This window comes from Otolemur garnettii, unplaced genomic scaffold (assembly GCF_000181295.1).
Source record: "Otolemur garnettii isolate 467f Iridium unplaced genomic scaffold, OtoGar3 scaffold00038, whole genome shotgun sequence".
In the NCBI taxonomy this organism is placed as follows: domain Eukaryota; kingdom Metazoa; phylum Chordata; class Mammalia; order Primates; family Galagidae; genus Otolemur; species Otolemur garnettii.
This window is the reverse complement of record NW_003852433.1, coordinates 2,705,790-2,725,346: the sequence shown is the minus strand read 5'-3', so window position 1 is coordinate 2,725,346 and position 19,557 is coordinate 2,705,790. Positions and strand designations below refer to the sequence as shown.

General features: G+C 38.4%; 1 protein-coding gene across 1 annotated transcript in view; it reads left to right on the top strand.

Annotated features, from left to right (window-relative positions):
- PITPNB (phosphatidylinositol transfer protein beta) overlaps nucleotides 1-19,557 on the top strand; it is a 70,862-nt gene that overhangs the window by 43,582 nt on the left and 7,723 nt on the right. Inside the window, exons 8-9 of the mRNA XM_003789846.3 lie at nucleotides 5,892-5,969; nucleotides 18,534-18,644. Coding sequence (XP_003789894.1) covers nucleotides 5,892-5,969; nucleotides 18,534-18,644 — 189 coding nt within the window. The remainder of the gene's footprint in view (nucleotides 1-5,891; nucleotides 5,970-18,533; nucleotides 18,645-19,557) is intronic.

The following is a 19,557-nucleotide window of genomic DNA, read 5'->3' as shown; positions in this document are numbered from 1 at the left end:
TAAGCTTTTCCTGGTGTCTGGAGCTTATCTCAGTTTTCCCTAAGCTGTCAGATTCCTATCAGCTTCCCCCCCACATCCCCACCTACTCACTTCCCCATTCATAATTATGACTTAAGTCTGGGCTCAAGGATATTTAAGCTGGCTCAGCACAGATTTTGTACTTGCATTTTGGGGGACAGCTACTGTGCTCAAAGATTCATAAAACTAATATTCTTTGTCTTTGAAGTGAATCTGGTTTCTATTGAGAATTTCTATTGATAGCTATAGTCAGTAACAGATGTGCACCCGAGAGGTAGCACAACTTTTGTATTCCAGTGACAGAAAACAGTTATTTATAAGAATTTAATGAATGTATTCCTGTGGCTCCAGCATGGAGCCACAGTAATCCATTTATTTACCATATTATATTTTATTTTGTTCTCCAAAGGGTGTCTTGAATTTCCACTTGCTTTTTTTTTACTTAAATAAGAATTTTCAATTAAATAGAGTTGTAGTAACACTAATCCAAATATACCTTATGCTGATACTATTGTATTTTTCTGTTGTTCAGGCATTATTATTGGTGGAGCAAGTGGTGTCTAGGGACATTATACCTAACTTGATAATGATGGTTTTACTAAGCCCTTATCCTGGCCAGGCCTCTGGGCATTATACAGATAATTAAAATTGAATCATAAAAACATTTTGCGCACAATGCACCTTAGCAATAAGGTTTTTCTACTTTTAAGCGTGATTTAAAACTCATTTTTAAAATGCATTTCCTTGGCCTAGTGAATTTGCTTGCTTTTTTTTTTTTCCCAAGGATTACTGAAAGTGCATAGCAAATTCAGCCTTCAGAATACCCAGGAGCTGAAGACTCAAGTAGGCTACAGCTGTCTTCACCCACAGTATTCTAAAAGAACTAATGAGATGAGAAGTCTGCAGCTGGTGGCAAGCACAATAAACCATGAGCCAAGGGCTTCTCTTCATCAGAGCCTCCCCTTTCCCCATGGGATCCCAAAGGAGACAGAATACTAACAAAGCCAGCAGGCTGTCTCATTCCACACTATTGCTCATTTGCAGCTATAATTGGTAGCTGAGGTTGCATTCTGTATGCTGAAACTGTCATATATGAAGGAATATATTTGTTCATTGTGATACGGATGTAAATCGGCCAGTTTTCAAATACAGAAAGACCAAACTAGATGCCCAACAATGAAATTGTAGCAAAGAAGATACTGTTCAAAAAAATTAAATGTTTCTTGTAAAAATACAAAACTAAGATTATTAAAACTATGCCTTTTTTCTACTTTTTAATATCTTGCCACTTAATTCACCCTATTAAACATTTACGTATTCAAACTAACATAAAACATAGAATTTCTAGATTTTGACAAGATGCATTATTCTTATCTGTCAAGGTTAAGGTGCTATTGTTAATAATGGGGTTTTGTTACATTTTTCAGTGTATCTTTAATGTTTGCTGCTTTGTATTCAAGAGGAAAAAGCAGAGAGATGAAACTTAGTTTCATATGTATATGTGTGTATTTTATATACATACACTTGTGCCTCATAGGAATTTCCACTTTGCTGTCTTTGGCATTGCAGCTTCTTAGTGTTTTTGAAATATGCTTTTATTATCTGGCATTTGTTGACAACCTTTGTCATTGTCGTATATGGTATACCAGAATGCGCCCAGGACAGGCTGAGCTGGGGTCAAAGTGCTAGGATAGGTGAGCCATACCTCCTCCTAGTCAGACAGTGGTTTCCTCATCTTTAAAAGGAGGGGGCTTAGGTGGTATTCAAAGTTCAGATCACTTCTATGATTCTGTGAATCTATAGTTGAGAAAAGTGTCTCAGAAATAGCTAACACTGGTAATGAAGGCTTAGAAATGCACTTTGGGCAACAGTATGTTAGGTCTAGAGCAGAAATGTTTTAAAGTATTCAGTTAATTAATCTTTGTCAAATAGGTATTGAAAAATCTCTAAAGCTGTCAGCCTGGTAAGAAGATGGGCTTAGGAAGGAGGAGGAATGTTGTCAGGGAAGTCCATCCAATTCATCCACTGACATTGTCACTTTCACTGGTGCCATAATCATGTTTTGGCTTATTAATTTACTTACATGAGAATAATTTATGCTGGCCACAATTTAGACCAAGCTCTGTAATTTTAAGTTAGTTGTTTCTTGGTTATATACTACCCTTATTATATAATGTCACTGGTTCTATTTATTCCTAATTTTAACCTAGTGATAATTGTGTATACTTTTCCTTGTGAATTTTTTTTCTTTTGGAGCAGGCAAGAACTACCTCAGAGGTAGTTCTTCAGTCTGTGTCATCTAAAATTCTGCTCCCTTTTTTCTCTTCCATTATTTTAATATATCTAAAATCAAGAATTGTCTTCCAGTTATGGCTAAGCATTTTCATTTTTAATGGCACACAAAATAATGGAGCATCATATAACTGATGACCTCTTAGATTCAGGAAATGTAGTATGTACTGTTTAACTCATCCTTGCTACCTAATATGTCAGGTTTTATTTTTAAAAAATAATAAAATACAAAAACAAGTAAAACAAAGATACTTGAGTGTCATACTTTTACAGATCTCACACCCCAGTTGATAGTAAAAAGGACAAACTGTCCCCAGAGCAGTTAGATATCCACGGAGAACTGCTCAATGAGTTATTTGTGTTGCTGTTAAGTAATCTTCTATTTGCAAACAACAACTAACACCTAGACATCAGTTATCAGTGACCTGTGACTTGCTTCAGCACAGAGAGATTGTTTACTAAGTAAAACCCTTTGGGTTATTTTTATTCCTGAAATGTAGTAAATTGGCACTGTCTAGGCTTCTGGGCTTTATACCTATACATAGAATTTCAATTAATTAAAGTGAGGCAGATCACTTGATGCCAGGATGAGAGCAGCTGGGGAAACAGAACCCATCTGAAAAAAAGTTTTTCTCTTAAAAAAAAAAAAAAGTTTTTTTTTTTTTTTTTTAGAAGTTTAAATTAGCTGGGCATGGTGGCTTGTATCTGTAGACCAGCTATTTAGGAGGTTGAGGCAGGATTCCTTGAGTCCAGGAATTTGAGTTTACTGTGACCTATGATCATGCCACTGTACTGCAGCCTGGATGACAGAGCCAGAGCACTTTAAAAAAAAAGTGTGTACATATACAACACACACACACACACATATATACATACACACAATGCACCTTAACAGTAAGATTTTTCTATTTTTTTAATAATTATTTTTTATTAAATCATAACTTTGTACATTGATGCATTTAAGGATTTTTCTATTTTTAAACATCATTTTAAAAATTGATTTCCTTATCTGGTTTTGTTTAGTTTTGATTCTGACTGTAATTCACTTCATTCTCTGCTGGCAGTTAACATGTACTTCCTGGGGTCTAATTACCTTTTATTTGTTTGCCTCTTTTTTTTTTTCCTCTCAACTAGACTGCCTTTTTTAGGAGCCAGCACCATATCCTCTTCCCATTCCTGCTATTAACCTCTTAACATTCTTTGTGCTACTTTGTATATGGTAGCTGTTCAGTAAATAGACTTAGATTGAGAGAAGTGATGCTCAAGTGATTATTTGATAGGATGTTAACGATTTTCAATTTCTGAGAAAAGGGAGCTTGTCCTGGATTTTATTTTATTTTTATTTATTTCATTAATTTATTTTGAGACAGAGTCTTATCACTCTGTTGCCCAGGCTGGAGTGTGGTGGTGTCATAGCTTGCAGCAACCTCACAATCGGGGCTCAAACAGTCCTGTTGCTTCAGCCTGGAAAGTAACTGGGCATGCACCACCATGCCCTGCTAGTTTTTTTATTTTTAGTAGAGATGGGAGGGGTGTCTCCTCCTTGTTTAGGCTGTTCTTGAACTCCTGAGCTCAAGCAATCCACCAACCTCAGCCTCCCAGAGTGCTAGATGACAGGCATGAACCACTGCACCTGGCCTGTCTTTGGGTTTTAATTCCAAGCCTTTGACCTAGAAGAAAATGTTATATGGGGTTACAGTTCTATTTATGTTAGGATAGTAGCTTGATTTCTTGTGAATCCAGGTCTTGAGACCACCTGTGCAGTTCATTGTTTTGTCAGTCAGAAGTGGAGTTGTTAATTTGGGGGATGCAGTTTGAAATTGGAGCTTAAGAATTTATACTAGATGACAGTAATTGAACTTCCTGAGATGTGCCCAGACATAGGAAGTAACTCCAGTTGTCTGGTTCCTTGTAAATAGCTCATTCCAGTTCATTGTTCCTGGGTAAGCTGGCTGACCTGATGCCTATGACTATGCCACATTTTCATATTTTAAAGCATTAAGACCTGGTGTGGCCAGCTAAGTTTACTTGTGTTTACTTGTTTAATTATTTCGGTTCGTCATTGGGTGTTTTTGTAGCTTCTTAGATAACCTCTAGACAAGTTTCATGCTCAGGATCTTATTTACCCCGTTACTAAAGTTGTGTTTTCTTCCTGAACCTCACATTTTTCTTTCCTCACATAATTTACTTATAACTTTCTCTTTAGGAAATGTTAACATGCCGTATGGATTTACTGAGTCTTGAGTCTTGAGTGGCTGCTTCTCAGAATGTTTTCTTTGATATGTGAAAAGCTTGTGTTATACTTGAGATTATGTTTGGTTCTTGAGTTGTGTTTATATTGCCCTTATCTCCAAAGCAGTGATTTTTAGCCAGAGTTTTCAGATCTGACTTGTCTGGGCATTTTCCCCAAAGTATGCGGTCCCTTCACAAATGCTGTGTAGGACCTGTGGTTCAGAAAGCCTGCTTAAGAAGAAACGGGGTCTTTTTGTCTTCTTTCAGTTATATTTATTTATTTATTTATAGACAGTGTCTCACTATGTTGCCTTTGGTAGAGTGCTGTGGCGTCACAGCTCACAGCAACCTCAAACTCTTGGGCTTAAGCAATTCTTTTGCCTCAGCCTCCCAAGTAGCTGGGACTACAGGTGCCTGCCACAACGGCTGGCTATTTTTTGTTGTTGTTATAGTTGTCATTGTTGTTTGGCAGGCCCAGACTGGGTTCGATCCCAGCAGTTCTGGTGTATGTGGCTGGCACCCTAGCAGCTGAGCTACGAGTGCTGAGCCCTTTCAGTTATTTTAAACTGACCAACTGACTTCTGTCCCCTGTTACTATTGCATTTTTTTTTAATCTGATGTTTAGGTCTTCAAAAGTAATTTTTATTTCTATCCATAGGTTGTGTGTGCGTATGTGTGTAAATGACAAGAGAAACTTCTGTGAAGTAGATAGCTGAAAAGATTCATTTTTTTTATTGCCTCTATTCTGTCAGGAAGAGGATGTTAAGGGAAACAGAATTTTTACGTGCTAGAACCTTGAATAAAGCCCAGATTTTAGGGCTGTTCCCTGTGGTATGATCTCCTTTGACAGTGAGGGATTGACACAAATGCACCCTCACTTCAAAGAAGAAGCCAAGTCGTGTACACTCCAAGGATCTCTGAACGAGAGTTTGGACAGGCTAGTCAAGAAATCAAGGTGTCCACCACGCAAGAGATGGGAGGATGCTGATTAGTGCTCCCAGTCCCAGTAGTTGCTCCCCCAGCAACTATATTAAAATGCTGTCCCTATTACCAGAATGCTAAAACTTGAAAAATGTTGGAAGATTTGTCCAGTAACCAGTTAGAGTAGATTTCCAGTCAATACTTTGATTACTTACTATGTAGTTGTTTTGCCTAAGGTAAAAGTTTTAAGCAAAGGAAACCAAGCTGAAAACTTAATGTCATGTAGAAGCATTTTTCTTTTATGCAAAAGCACAGTAAGTCTAATTGGTTTCTGTTGTATGATTTAGTAGTTGGAAGAGCTGTTCTGGCAAGGTTAAAGCATATTGTCTGGGTTTTTCCTCTGCCTCTGACTTTGTTTTGCTTTGCAGGACTACAAAGCTGATGAAGACCCAGCATTATTCCAGTCAGTCAAGACCAAGAGAGGCCCTTTGGGACCCAACTGGAAGGTACTAGATGCTGACCTTTCTGACAGGCAGAGGGTTGGCAACAGACCACTTGACAGGTCCTGAGTCTTGAAGAGCTGGTGATGTTTAAGTGAAAAATAGAAATGGCACAAAAATAGTTTTATTTGCGATAAGGACTTACAGCCAGTTGCAGTTGGCTGGACAGTCTGTGCTGCTTTAACAAACAGAACAGGGCTAGACTGTCACTTTTTCAGCATAATGTTATTCTGATAACTCTTAAAAGAGACAAGTGATTTAGTCTTTGGGCATTGTAATGTCCTCTTTTGAGACCTGAAGTAGTATAAGTATCTATGTTAAATGAAGGTTTATAGTTTAAGTTTAGTCTTAATAAAAACTGAACAAGTTCTCTTTACCCGAGTTCATGTTCTTGGTCTTTTCAATAGTTACAGTTTTAGAAAGCAGGAGACAAGAGGGCAATTTTTGTGGCAAGTAGTCGTTTTCAAATAAAATGTACACTTATATTTTATTTATGGAAATAAAAAAAGTAATGTGGAGGCGGTGCCAGTGGCTCAGTGAGTAGGGCGCCGGCCCCATGTACCAAGGGTGGCGGGTTCAAACCCAGGCCTGGCCAAACTGCAACAAAAAAATAGCTGGGCATTGTGGCAGGCGCCTGTAGTCCCAGCTACTCAGGAGGCTGAGGCAACAGAATTGCCTAAGCCCAGGAGCTGGAGGTTGCTGTGAGCTGTGATGCCATGGCACTCTACTGAGGGCAATAAAGTGAGACTCTGTCTCTAAATAAAAAAGAAAAGAAAAGTAATGTGAAGGTAATGTATGTGTATGTGAAACGCACATACACACATTTCTGTGTATGAGCTACAGTGTGTTTTAAAGGTGTCCACTAAACAAAATGACATATTTTTAAAGAAGGCTTAATGTGTTAATGGCAAGTTATTATAACTAATTGGACAGAAGAGGCGCACATGCCCAGAGCAGATTTTGCACTCTACAGAGTTTTACTTGTAACCAATCTGTCCCTGCTGATGCCAGTCATAGGTCTTTGATAAATACCTAGTGTTAGTTGTTGCTTAGGCATAGAGGATTACTTCGTAGTCCCACAGGTAGCTCATTGAGTAGTTCTCTATGGATTTCATACTGTTTTGTTGATAATCTTGCACATCAACTAAAAGGAAGAATAAGTCTGACTTGTTTTATTAGAAATGATTCGTAATTATCTTCACATTTGTTCTCTGAGTAGTGTTCAGTTTAAAATTCTCCAATTTAATGGCCATGACTGGAAACTTTGAATACCCAGAAGTGATTATATGTCACTAATAAATTCAGGAGTAAATTGAGTATGCGTCATCTAAACTTGTGTTAATGGATTTTAAAAATGTCCCTACGCTTACTACACTTGTAGCTGTGGACTTTTGAACTCACTGTGAGTCAGAGGAAAAGCCTTTCTGAGATTTCACACTGCCAGACAGTGGCTACCTATAAGGGTGTTATAATTGCTAAAAGGATGTCTTGCTCCAATGAGTACTGGCTCCAGCTGATAAACATTTATAGGGAATAAAGGGGCATAAACTTGAGATTCAGGGGTAAATTACATATTGAAATATCAAATTTTTATGTATAAACTTTAGAAGGCAATGCTGTGTTACATGGTGGGGCTGTTGTGTTTGGGATCAAATCTTTGTCTGTGAACTCCTAACTGATTTTATAATAGGCAACAAAAGTTGTTTGACAGTATGGCTTTTACCTGACTTCTGACTTTTTGGGAATTAGGGATCTATACAAAATCTGACGAGTAAGTTCATGACCTCATCTTTAAAAAAGTTTTGAGCTCGCACCTTCCTCTTCTCCTTCTTGGACATCATGTCCTTCACTAGCTTCACTATCTTCACCAACTACTGGTTCCTGGGCTCTGTCGAGGTTCCCAGCTATAGTGTCTGGCCCACCAGCAGCGTGGCCAGTGTTTATTTAGGTGCCAGGGGCTCGGACTCCCAGATGTCTGTGTCCACTCCACCAGCTTCCGGGGTGGCTAGGCATCAGGGGGCCTGGCCACGGGATGGTCAGGGGTCTGGTGAGAATGTGGGGCATCCAGCCTGAGAAGGAGACCATGCAAGAACTGAACGTCCACCTGGCCTCTCACCTGGACAGAGTGAGGAACCTGGAGACCAATAATTAGAGGCTGGAGAGCAAAACCTTGGAACACCTGGAGAAGAAGGGGCCCCAGGTCAGAGACTGGACACATTACTTCCAGATCATCCAGGACCTGAGGGCTTAGATCTTTGCAAATTCTGTGGACAATGCCTACATCCTTCTGTGGATTGACAATACCCATCTTGCTGCTGATGATTTTAGAGTCAAATATGAGACAGTTGGCCATATGCCAGTTTGTGGAGAGTGACATCCATGGGGTGCTCAAGGTCATTGATGACACCAATGTCACTTGGCTACAGCTGGAGACAGAAATTGAGGCTATCAAGGAGGAGCTCTTCTTCCTGAAGAGGAACCACAAGGAGGAAGTAAATGGCCCTGAAAGCCCAGATTGGTAGCTCTGGGTTGTCTGTGGAGGGAGATGCCCCCAAATCCCAGGACCTGAGCAAGATCATGGTGGACATGAGGGCCCAGTATGACAAACTAGCTTAGAAGAACCGAGAAGAACTGATCAAGTACTGTTCCCAGCAGATTGAGGAGAGCAACACAGTGGTCACCTCACATGACGCTGAGGTCAGAGTTACTGAGATGACGTACTTAGAGCTGAAATGCACAGTCCAGTCCTTAGAGATCGACCTGTACTCTCTGAGAAATCGGAAGTCCAGCTTGGAAAACAGCCTTAAGGGAGGTGGAGGCCTTCTACGCCATGATTTGGAGTCACAGCTGACACAGACCTAGGCAGTGGGGCAGCGCCAGGAATAGAAGGCACTCCTGAACATCCAGGTCAAGCTAGAGGCTGAGATCACCACCTATTGCCGCCTGCTGGAAGATGGGGAGGAGGTCAACCTTGGTGATGCCCTGGACATCTATGCCCTGCAACTCCATGAAACCTTCTAAAAGACTACCACCCTCAGGATAATGGATGGCAAAGTGGGGTCTGAGACCAGTGACACCAAAGTGCTGAGGCACTGAGGCAATAAGAGTAGTGTGCCCTTATACCAAAAAGAGTTCAAAGGTCAAAAAAAGTGCTACATACTCTATTGCTAGATAGCACTGCAGTCACCTTCAAAGTACGGGAAGCCATGCATGGATGCCAGATTCCCATTTTGAATTTAAGTCTAAAATGGGTATATTAGTTACCACCTCAGAATGTTGTGAAAACTAAGTGAAATAATGTTAAGTGCCCAATGCTGGGGAAGGGCTGCAGTAAATGAATTTTCAACCTTAATCACTCTTGAGGTTCAATCTATAATTATGCTGCCTATCCTAATTATGACTAGTTATTCCTTATCTGTCTCTAGTGTGCAGGGGTTCCCCTCATTTTAGTATGTGGAAATTATTGAACACTTTCTGGCTCACCTCTTTACCCCTTATGGTTAGATATGTTTAATGAGTATTTGACTTAAAGCAGGGATCATGGCTTAGAGAAGATTTGCTAGTGGGGGATGATGAGGCTGCTCAGGAATAGATTTTCATATTTTCCTTGTTTGTTAAGAGTGCAAACCATTTTTTAAGCCTGTGGTATAATACACATCTTTTATTTTTTAAAAACCACAAGTTCAGAGATGCAGGCCATAGTTGCATATTAATTTTACCTCTGGAGAAAGAATTTTTTAAATCCCAGCACACGAATTATATTTTGTTACTTGGGGTTGAACACTTGATTAAGTGACTATGTGCAGAGTAATATGGGAACAACTTATAACCTGATTGAGATTTTTGCTTTAAGGCAGAATTGTGCATTTCTGATGGATGTGAATGTCTTGCTTCTCTGTAGCACTGTGTGTGTGTGTGTGTGTTGTGTGTGTCGTGACACTGACATGACCGCCTATTCTGATGGCTTATCAGAAACTTTGTATGTGTGGATTTCTTTTAGCTTTCAGTTTGCCTTCCTGTGATCTGGGTGAAGAATTACCATTTTAACAAGTTGAAACACTACCTATGAAGATTATGGTATCACTTTCACCCTGTGACAAGGCCTCATTTCTTTCTTCATTTAAGCCAGAAATCTCATGAAAGCTACTTAAGCTTCATGATAGTTAATAATAATACATGATAGTTAATAATTAGGCCTCAAAGGTCTTTGTAGGAGGTTTTGCTAAAGCATCTATCCTTTACAGTGCTTGACATGTCTTGGAAATCTCAGCCAGTACTCTGAATGTTGAAAGTATATAAGGGGATCAGGTCAGATAAAGAAGTTGATCTGAAAATTTTAGTGGTTTTTATATCATCCTAATATATGTCCCGTATACGTTCTCTTTCTGATTAAAAGTCATATCCTGTTTGTCTTCTGTGTTAGTTAATTCCAATATGAACAAGTGCTCCACCAATTGGAGCTGGTCCTTTCAGTTTGTCATACTGTTTAGTTGCTCACTTAGGCTTTGATTCATTCTAGAATGGCTGTAGAGGCCATTATAGATCCACCAAGCTAGTGGAGAGTATCCATTTTTGTGGGTTATCGAGATGCTAATTTGTTCACTGCCCTACTACCAAGATTCCTTTCTCTTTCTGCTCCACATCTGTGAAAAGATGGTGGCATCCTTGGTGGCGATGGCCTAACATAAACTACAAGATGCTTTTGCCCAGGGATGGGAGTAATGGAAGTGGGTGATGAGGGAGAAGTTGAAATCTAGGTGTGGAAATTTCGAAGCTCGAGTGGCTGATGAGCAGTGTCCTTCACCTAGTAGTTGCCCTAGTGGAAAGACTGAGAGTACTCTTGTTATTTCTTAGTCTAGACATGTCCGTGAAGCTGAGGAAGGCTGTGAAGGCATTTGAAAGTAAGTTCCTTCCCTGTAATTTCACATTTGAAACCCCATTTTGGGTGGCATAAAGAGACTTAATAAATAGTTTCTAGTATGACCACATTTTAGATTATGTACAATAAAGCAGAACTTCAAACTAGCTGATTCTTTTGTTTTGAGCATCTAATTTGGTGATCAGATTTTAAATTTAATTTCTGAAGCACATATTTAGTCTGTTTTAATTATACTAACTGCTACTGAAGATACTGAAAAAAAGCCCTTCCACATGTTCAAGAATCTAAGAGCCCCAAGAATGAGATCTGATTAGTTCTAGCTTTATCTTAGCTACTGAATGCTTCTGTTTCAGGCAGAGCTGAAGGATTCAAGTGTGGAGGGACAAATGAATATCATACTCGGGTTTGAGAAGCGCTCTGGCAATGTGGGGGTTCTTGCAGAGGTTCTTCCGAACACTTTGAGGAACATAAAGTTTCCGTTTGAAGGTGAATTTGGGGTTTCACTTGTACATGGTATATTGTTCCTTAAGCAACTAGACATGAGCATAAAGCACATATCATAGTTCTGTTTAGTAAAATGGGTGTGAGCCACACAAAAATTAAGTTAGAAGGAACATGGAAGATGTAATTGACTGACTGTCCTTTCACAGGCAGTAAGTAAGCTTTCCTATCAGCATTGCATTTTGTCTATTTTTATGAAATTATTTTAACCTACAATTACTTTAATCTTTTGAACTTTATCTCACACTTTCATTTAACATTTCCCATTTGCCCAACCAAATGAGAATCTCCCAACTCTCAACCCCATTAGAGTTGATGACTTTCTTATGGCACTTAATATGTCTTGAGTCCAGGTGATGGTGTATGTGTTCCCTCCATCTCCCATTGCTCACTCTGAATTTTAGACCGTAGGCTCTGCCTGGTCTACCGAGCATGGAGGTTTGCTCAGAGTAGGTACGTAGTATTTGCTGAATTCACGTAAATTACATAAACCAGATGAGAATCAGTTCAACGTTGGACTTGTCATGTAGTTACGGAAATATAATGACCAGTGTAGGTTTGTTCAAATGACTACTTAAGTAATGTTGAAAGAGAATAGCGGTGAGTTGGGGGATGGGGTTCCCCTTGGAATTCCAGGATGCTTATTTCATGTATGTTCTGTAATCTTGTGTTGATATTTATTTACTGATGATAACACACTGGCAGCAGCCTGGGCAGTGCATTTATTTTAACTTTCTTAGTGAATCTGGATTGGAAACTTCCATCACAAAATTGTGCATTCAGATTGCCTGAAATTGAAAAAAATAAAAGATGTGAGCCTTACAGAAACTACTTTTCTTTGCATTATATATATCTATTCCAGCTTCATCCCATCACATTATTTTTTACAGTTTTTGGCCAGGGCTGGGTTTGAACCCATCACCTCTGGTATATGGGGCCAACACCCCACTCCTTTGAACCACAGGCTCTACCTCATCCCAACACGTTTTTAAATAGGAAAAAATATAGTTGGCATATCCCATCAAAGTATAAGACAGCTGCTTTTAAGTTTTCAGAATGCCTTTGGATTTCTTTCTTTCTTTTTAAATCTTAATTCTCCTTTACGTTTGTATATTTGTCACAGATTTCAGAACTGGTTTTTGTGGATAACATGGACTGATTGCTCACCCTTCCAGTTAAACACACTGTGTTTTGTTTAGTTATGTTGTGTGGCTCTAGTATACATTACTCCCCCTTAGGCCTTGACCACATACCTTAGAGTAACCTAATATGCGTTGTTAAATTAAAAACATGATTTGCGTTTGGGAGTTTCATTTATAGTTAGAAACATGAAATGTAAGGAATTCAGTGAATACACAAACTATTTAAATATAACTTTGGAAACATTTCACAACTAACTAGTGCTTGCTGTATTACAGATGAAATTTAAATTATGCAGAGATGAGTCATAATTTGGGATTCTTTCTTTAGCCCATGACATTCATCTTATAGAATTTTTGATGGTTCTTATTGTAACCAACCAGGCTTTGCCTGCTTTTAAAATTGTTCTTTTAAATTTTTGTTCTTTTAATCTATATAAAACTCTTACTTACTCTTAGATTAGGAAAGAGTTAATTTTAACTATTCTGCCTTAGATGAGGATATGCTATGTTTGAGCTGAATTGGAGTTATGTGTTAAAGATCTTAATTCAGCTTTTGGTTTATTTGCTTTGGGGTTATGTTTTAACCAACAAAAAGTAAAGAATTAGAAAACAATTGTATTCTTTATGGTCACTTGGGAAACTTTGCCTCACACCAGGAGGTGAGCTCCTGATGGTTGAGGAGAGGGCCAACCCTAGAATTTTGGGTCCTGTGGATCCAGAACATTGCTCTGAGTATGGGATCTCAAATATTTTTTCCGAGATTTTTCACATTTTGAAGGATACATGTTTCTTCACAAGAATGTTTGTGATACTCCTGAAACTATAAAAATTTTGCATGTACACCTTGTGATTACCTTTAAGAAAAATTAAATATGGACTGAACAAGTTATATATTAAAGATCTTAATTCAGCTTTTAGCTTGATTTTTGTTTAATTTGATTTATTAAACATCAAAAAGAAAAGCAGAAAAGGGTTTAGAAACTCAAAGAAGAATGAAGACTTGAAAAAATAGTGCCCAGATAATTGAGAGCAAAGTAAATGCTTGTCCTAAAATATTCAGCAGAGGGCAGAAACATTTTTTAGAGTTAGTTTTTTTTTTTTTTAAAGCATACTAGGTTTTCTGTGATAAAAATCTGAATTTTGAAAATTATACAAAAAAGAAAATAAAAAGTAGTTGTATTCCCACCATTTAATTACTACTATTTGGTATGTTTCCTGATTCATGTAATTTGTTTTATCACAAATGTTTGTACCACATATAGATAGCTAGTTATATTAAAATTATCCCTTTTCCTCCACATTAACTGTTCTTTGAAAAGATGGTTTTTAATGGCTGTATGCATAATAGCGCCTTGTTTGGAAGGCTTGTGAAGTATTTCACCACTTTCCTTTAGTGGGTGTTGAAGTTAATAATTACTAAGTCCAAGTTTTGCTATTATAAATAAATCTTTTGTGTTACGTTTCCTTACCTAATGAATAGGATACATTTCTGAAAGTGAATTACCAGGTTAAAGATACAGGATAGGATACAAACAGCTTTAAGACTTTTGATTACATAGTATCAAATTTCACCTCAAAAAGATGGTACCAAAATGAGTCTTTTAGGTGTTAACTTTATTGCATTTAAACATTTTTATGATTTTCTATTTTATCATTAAGAATGGAGAATTTTATGGCCATATTTTTAATTTAATCACTAGTTTTAAAACCATAGCTCAAATTAAGAGATGGCTATGATAAGTCATTTTTAGAATTGGATGAGACCTTAAATGTCATGTGTATATTAATAATAATTAAAAAATATATAGCTTATTGGGTCTCAACTTTCTCCTGGAAATTTTTATGTTTCTAGGCAGCAGGCTGTTTGTTTATTTATTTTTTAGTTGGTTTACATGTTCATCTCTGAAAGGTTTTTTAAAAAATAATTACTTGTAAATTGGATGGAAAACAAATAGCAGATTGAGATTGAGCAAACATTTTAGATCTGGAAAGATAGCTTAGAGAACTGTTTCTATTTTGTCTAATGACTTATAGTTTAAAATAAATTTTATGGGCCAATGTTACTTTATAAATTACCAGTATTAACTTAATTGATTTGAGCAGCTTGCCAGAGTCCTTAGAAAGAATGTGAGAAGCAAACTTGGGTAATTGTTGAAATCACATGTGTGTGCTCTGTTCTTGGAGGCCAGCATTGGTATAGGCATGTTTGTATTTAGTTCATTTCTTTAATTAGAACCATGCTTCATTTTGTTGTTTTTATAAAATTGTTGGAGAATTCTGAAGAGTCAGTGTTCTATGTGGTATACCAGAGGTTTTCATTTAGAACAAGGTGTCCAGTGATTTAGAGTTACAGAATGAAGCTATCAGCAGCCTATAATTAATAGAAATGTTCAATTTAGAAGATATCTTAGGGTTAATCAGTAGTTTGGTGGGGTACTCAGATGTAGAAGAAATTCAGTGTGGGTGTGTGGGTGTGTGGGCAGTGGGATATTTTGTTAAGCCCTGGCATATTACAGAACAAAACACAAAATCATAGCAAGTTTTAGGACAAGCCATTTAATGACGAGGACATGCTGTGCTTACCACTTATAGTCTAGTACCAGCTGTGGTCCTCAGGGAACTAAGTTCACTCACCCCAACTTTTAGGTTCACCTCAGTGGTGGTTGGAGAGCTCTGACAGAATCTAGCCTTTCCTACAACAGGTGGAGAAGTGAGGCCCAGAGAGGTTAAGGATTCTACACAGGAGTTTGCTTTGCATGATGGAACTACATCCCGAGTCCCTTTACTCCTACTCTAGTGATACTGGTTGGCAGGTATATCTAATAATTAAAGTGTCCTGTTCTATGTATATACCTAAACTAAGTTGCATATGAGGATTTTCAAGGACACTTGTTAGATGAGAAGATACCTCAGCATTGACTGATTGCTTATTGAGAAAATGATCCTTGAAAGACCAATAATGTAATTTCAATGAAGGTGGGCACTCAGAAGCTAGCTGTGTCTTGTGGAAGACTGGTTGACTGCTGGCAGGACTCCAGCTTAAATGCCAGGGACCTACCTGCAAGGCACGGAGGTGGTGGTGATATGTAATTATATGATTTTCGTACAGAGCCACAGCATCACAAGACTGAGGGTGTTACCTGGAAGAGATTATTGGCACTAAGGGCAACATAATATACATAATTACACTCTTCTCTATCAGCTTTTTATATCCCCTGACAACACCTAGCATAGAGTGAAGCGTAAATGGCGCCCATGTAGTACTTAATGAATTAAATTTATTCATAAAGTTTTCAGGTATCATGTTTGTGTGTTTATGTATACATACACATATGAGTATGTGCTGAATTTTCACATTAATATTCTGTTTTTTGGAGGGGGGAGATCCCTGGAAAATAGAGCTAAACTAGCCAAGTTTTATTAATGTTCTCACTTGCAAAAGGACAGTTTACTGTAATATTTTTGTTTAAATGCTTGTGGTGTTAACCTATTGATTTAACCCATATACCAGGTCATTATTTAGAAGATGAAATGTTGTTACAGAACAAGTGTTACAAAAGTTGATCAAGCGTGTAGTAGCTGCAGAACTTTCAGTCACCAGTGTTTTCATATAGCAAATCCCTGTAATTAGCTTGAAACTGGGATGTCAGATAACTTGGGGAAAAATGTGGTCTACTGTTGGGATGACATAATGGAGAATGATCCTGAAGTTTTAGAGTAATACCTAGAAATTCAACAGTTTTTGAATTTCTGTGGCTGGATGGAAGGAATCTTTGCTCATACACAGTTTACTGAAAGTAGAATGTGCAAAGGAGTTGAAACTGACAAGAAGCAGGGGTAGCACCCAGTGTGCCTAATGCTCGCACATGTCTGAGAGTCATGCGAAGCTGAGAAGCCTTACTTAGTCCTTAAACAGTTCTAAGACAGTGTCGCTTTAACTAATGTATAGCTTTCATAGGAAAACTATAACTCAATTTTAGCCCAAGAATATGGGGAAAGGGGAGAGGGAGAGGAGGGAAGGGGGGAGGATGGGTGGAGGGACGGTGATTGGTGGGATTACACCTATGGTTTATCTTATAAGGGTACATGTAAATCTCTCTAAATGTAGATTATAAATGTCTTAACATAATAACTAAGCAAATGACATAAAGGCTATGTTAACCAGTTGGATGAAAGTATTTCAAATTGTATGTAGCAACAGCACTCTGTACCCCATGATAGCATTAATGTACACAGATATGATTTCATAAAAAAAAAAAAAGAAAGATGGAAAAAAAATCATCCATCTTATAGGCATGAGAAGATTGGGGCTTAATGCTTACAGAGCTTTTACCCAGTCTCCATCTGCAGTCCACCTCTGCTATCTCTGATACTTTGATATGTGCCTTCTGCACTAGGCAGTGAGCTCCTGAGGGTAGGATCATGCCTGTGTTTGCTCAACTGCCATGAGCTATGGGCTCTTCTGGGTTAACTCAGGAGTGTTTTGGTCACCTGGGCAGTGGACTTATATACTAAATGGATCCATAGTGAAAACATTGATCTGTGCTGCCAGTTCCTGGTTGGCTCCCACTCATGTCTTCCTGAAAAGAAACATGCTAATGTTGAACTCACCACAGCAGAGCTTGTACTGATAGGTTGCACAGAAATCATCAGTGATCCCATAGGTTGCCATCCCCTCTTCAGTTTTTATAATGAAAAATTTCTGAACCGACCAAAATACTGAATGACTAGAACAGTAAACACCATCACCTACAATAGTCATAATAATTTTTTTTTTTTTGAGACAGAGCCTCAAGCTGTGCCCCTGGGTAGAGTGCCCTGACATCACAGCTTACAACCTCCAACTCCTGGGCTCAAGCGAGTCTCCTGCCCCCGCCTCCCAAGTAGCTGGGACCACAGGCGCCCGCCACAACACCTGGCCATTTTTTGGTTGCAGCCATCGTTGTTTGGCAGGCCCGGGCTGGATTTGAACCCACCACCTTAGGTGTATGTGGCTGGCGCCTTAGCCGCTTGAGCCACAGGCGCCGAGCCTATGATACTTTACTGAGTTTGCTTTCCCATCCTCTCTTCTCCTTTTCACACAGATACATATTTTTAATATTTTTTGGCTAAACCTAAAATTTCAGAGTGATATTTTATACTACGAACCTAGGGTGATACAATCTGAGGATTTAAATTCTGATTGCCTTTATTTTTTGCAGTTTTTGGCTGGGGCTGGGTTTGAACCCTCTACCTCCGGCATATGGGTGGCGTCCTACTCCTTTAAGCCACAGGCACCGTCCCTGAATGCCTTTTTTTTTTTAGTGTTTTCTCTTGAAAGTAGATTGCAGATATATAGATATATTTTTAATCTCTTTTAATCCAGATAGTCCCTCCACCTCTATTGCTTGGCTTTTTAAAAAAGTACCTATTTTCCCTTGTTTACCAGAACAAGTCTTGATTTGACTCCTGACTCTGCTATTTAAACTGAGGTATTATGATTTGTGGAATTTAAATCCATGTATATAGGAGATTCGCCTATGAATACTTGATAATTATAGATCATTTTCACTGCTGCTTCACTTTTCACATTCCCCTTCTGTTGAGAATGTTCAGTTAATAAACAGAGCCTCTCCACTTGGCAGCATTTCACGATACATAAGAGACTGAACTTTCTCATCATTTTTTATTGTACACTCATCACATCCCCAATGGGAGTGTGATAATGGCATTATCAGAACCCTTACATATTAAAGGCTCACTATTGATAGGATGTGAATAGAATTTGGTATTTAATATGAAATCTGAATAGTGTGATTTGAGGCAGAGCAATGCGCCTATTAAACTTTAGAGCTAGAAAGTAACTTGGTTTGTGGAAGTAGGGTTTGTGGCAAGGGAACGCTATGGCTTTTGCTAAAATGATTTTGAATTTTCAAATATCTGAATTAAGTACACATGAGATTATAATTTTCTTCATGTATGTCTGTGATGTCATTATGCAACAGTCAATTTTAATCAAAAAGTAAATATTTAAGTCATGATTTCTCCTTTTCAATTTTCCTCATGTAGAAGGAGCTGGCAAACAGCACTGACTGTCCTCAGATGTGTGCCTATAAACTGGTGACCATCAAATTCAAGTGGTGGGGACTGCAGAGCAAAGTGGAAAACTTCATTCAGAAGGTAAAATCTATTCAAAATGTAATGTTTTAAATTTAGGGTAAGATTTGAGCTAGCTATTAATGGGATTTTTTTTTCTGTATTACTCCCCCCCCCCTTTATGAGATGAAAACTGTCCCTTCATACTTCATTTCTGCCCTTCTTTTTATCCCTAGAAACAGCAAAGACATGCCAGCAGAGGCTTTAAGGGGCTTTGTTTGGAGAAGAATACAACACTGTTTTTGTTCAATGTGCTTTACTTGAGGTTTGCCTAGCGCTTCTATAACGAGCCCTTTCCATATACAGCATGTCCCTAGGGGGACCTGGCATTCTGAACCTGGCTTTAAGGAGAGGGCAGGCCCAGCCTGCTGCCCCAGCTCAGCTGGACAATTTACCCTCAATATCTCATGGTATAAATACCTTGCACTTTCATGGGGTATATCTTCTTTAGAGATCCTCACTGAGAATAGGTACACTCTGGACTAAAGTGACTCAGTCTGAGGATCCAGAGTCTAAATTAATGTGAAAATAACATGGGCAGTTAGATCTAGGAATGGGGAGAATTGTAGTTGTATAAATACACATGGTTATTAATATACAAGGAATGTAGAGAGTTTCCTTGGTATTTTCATGGAGTGTTTGAGTATTCCGTTATTTTTATAAAGGACCCCCTCCCAATTATACTTCAGACTCCCACATCTAATTCTATCTGTTTCACCATAACCTTTCTACTTTTAACCTGTAGTAGCTATTGTAACATTTTGGAAGAAAAGGAGCTCAAAGTGCTGGAAACTGCCTGCTTGCAGTTGACCCATAGTGGGCACTCTGTAAATATTGCTTCCTCTTGGATCATAATAATAGATCAGCCATCCAGTTCTAATAAATGGAAGTCACATGTGTAATTGAAGCAAGTCTTTTCTGCTCATGGAAAAAAAAA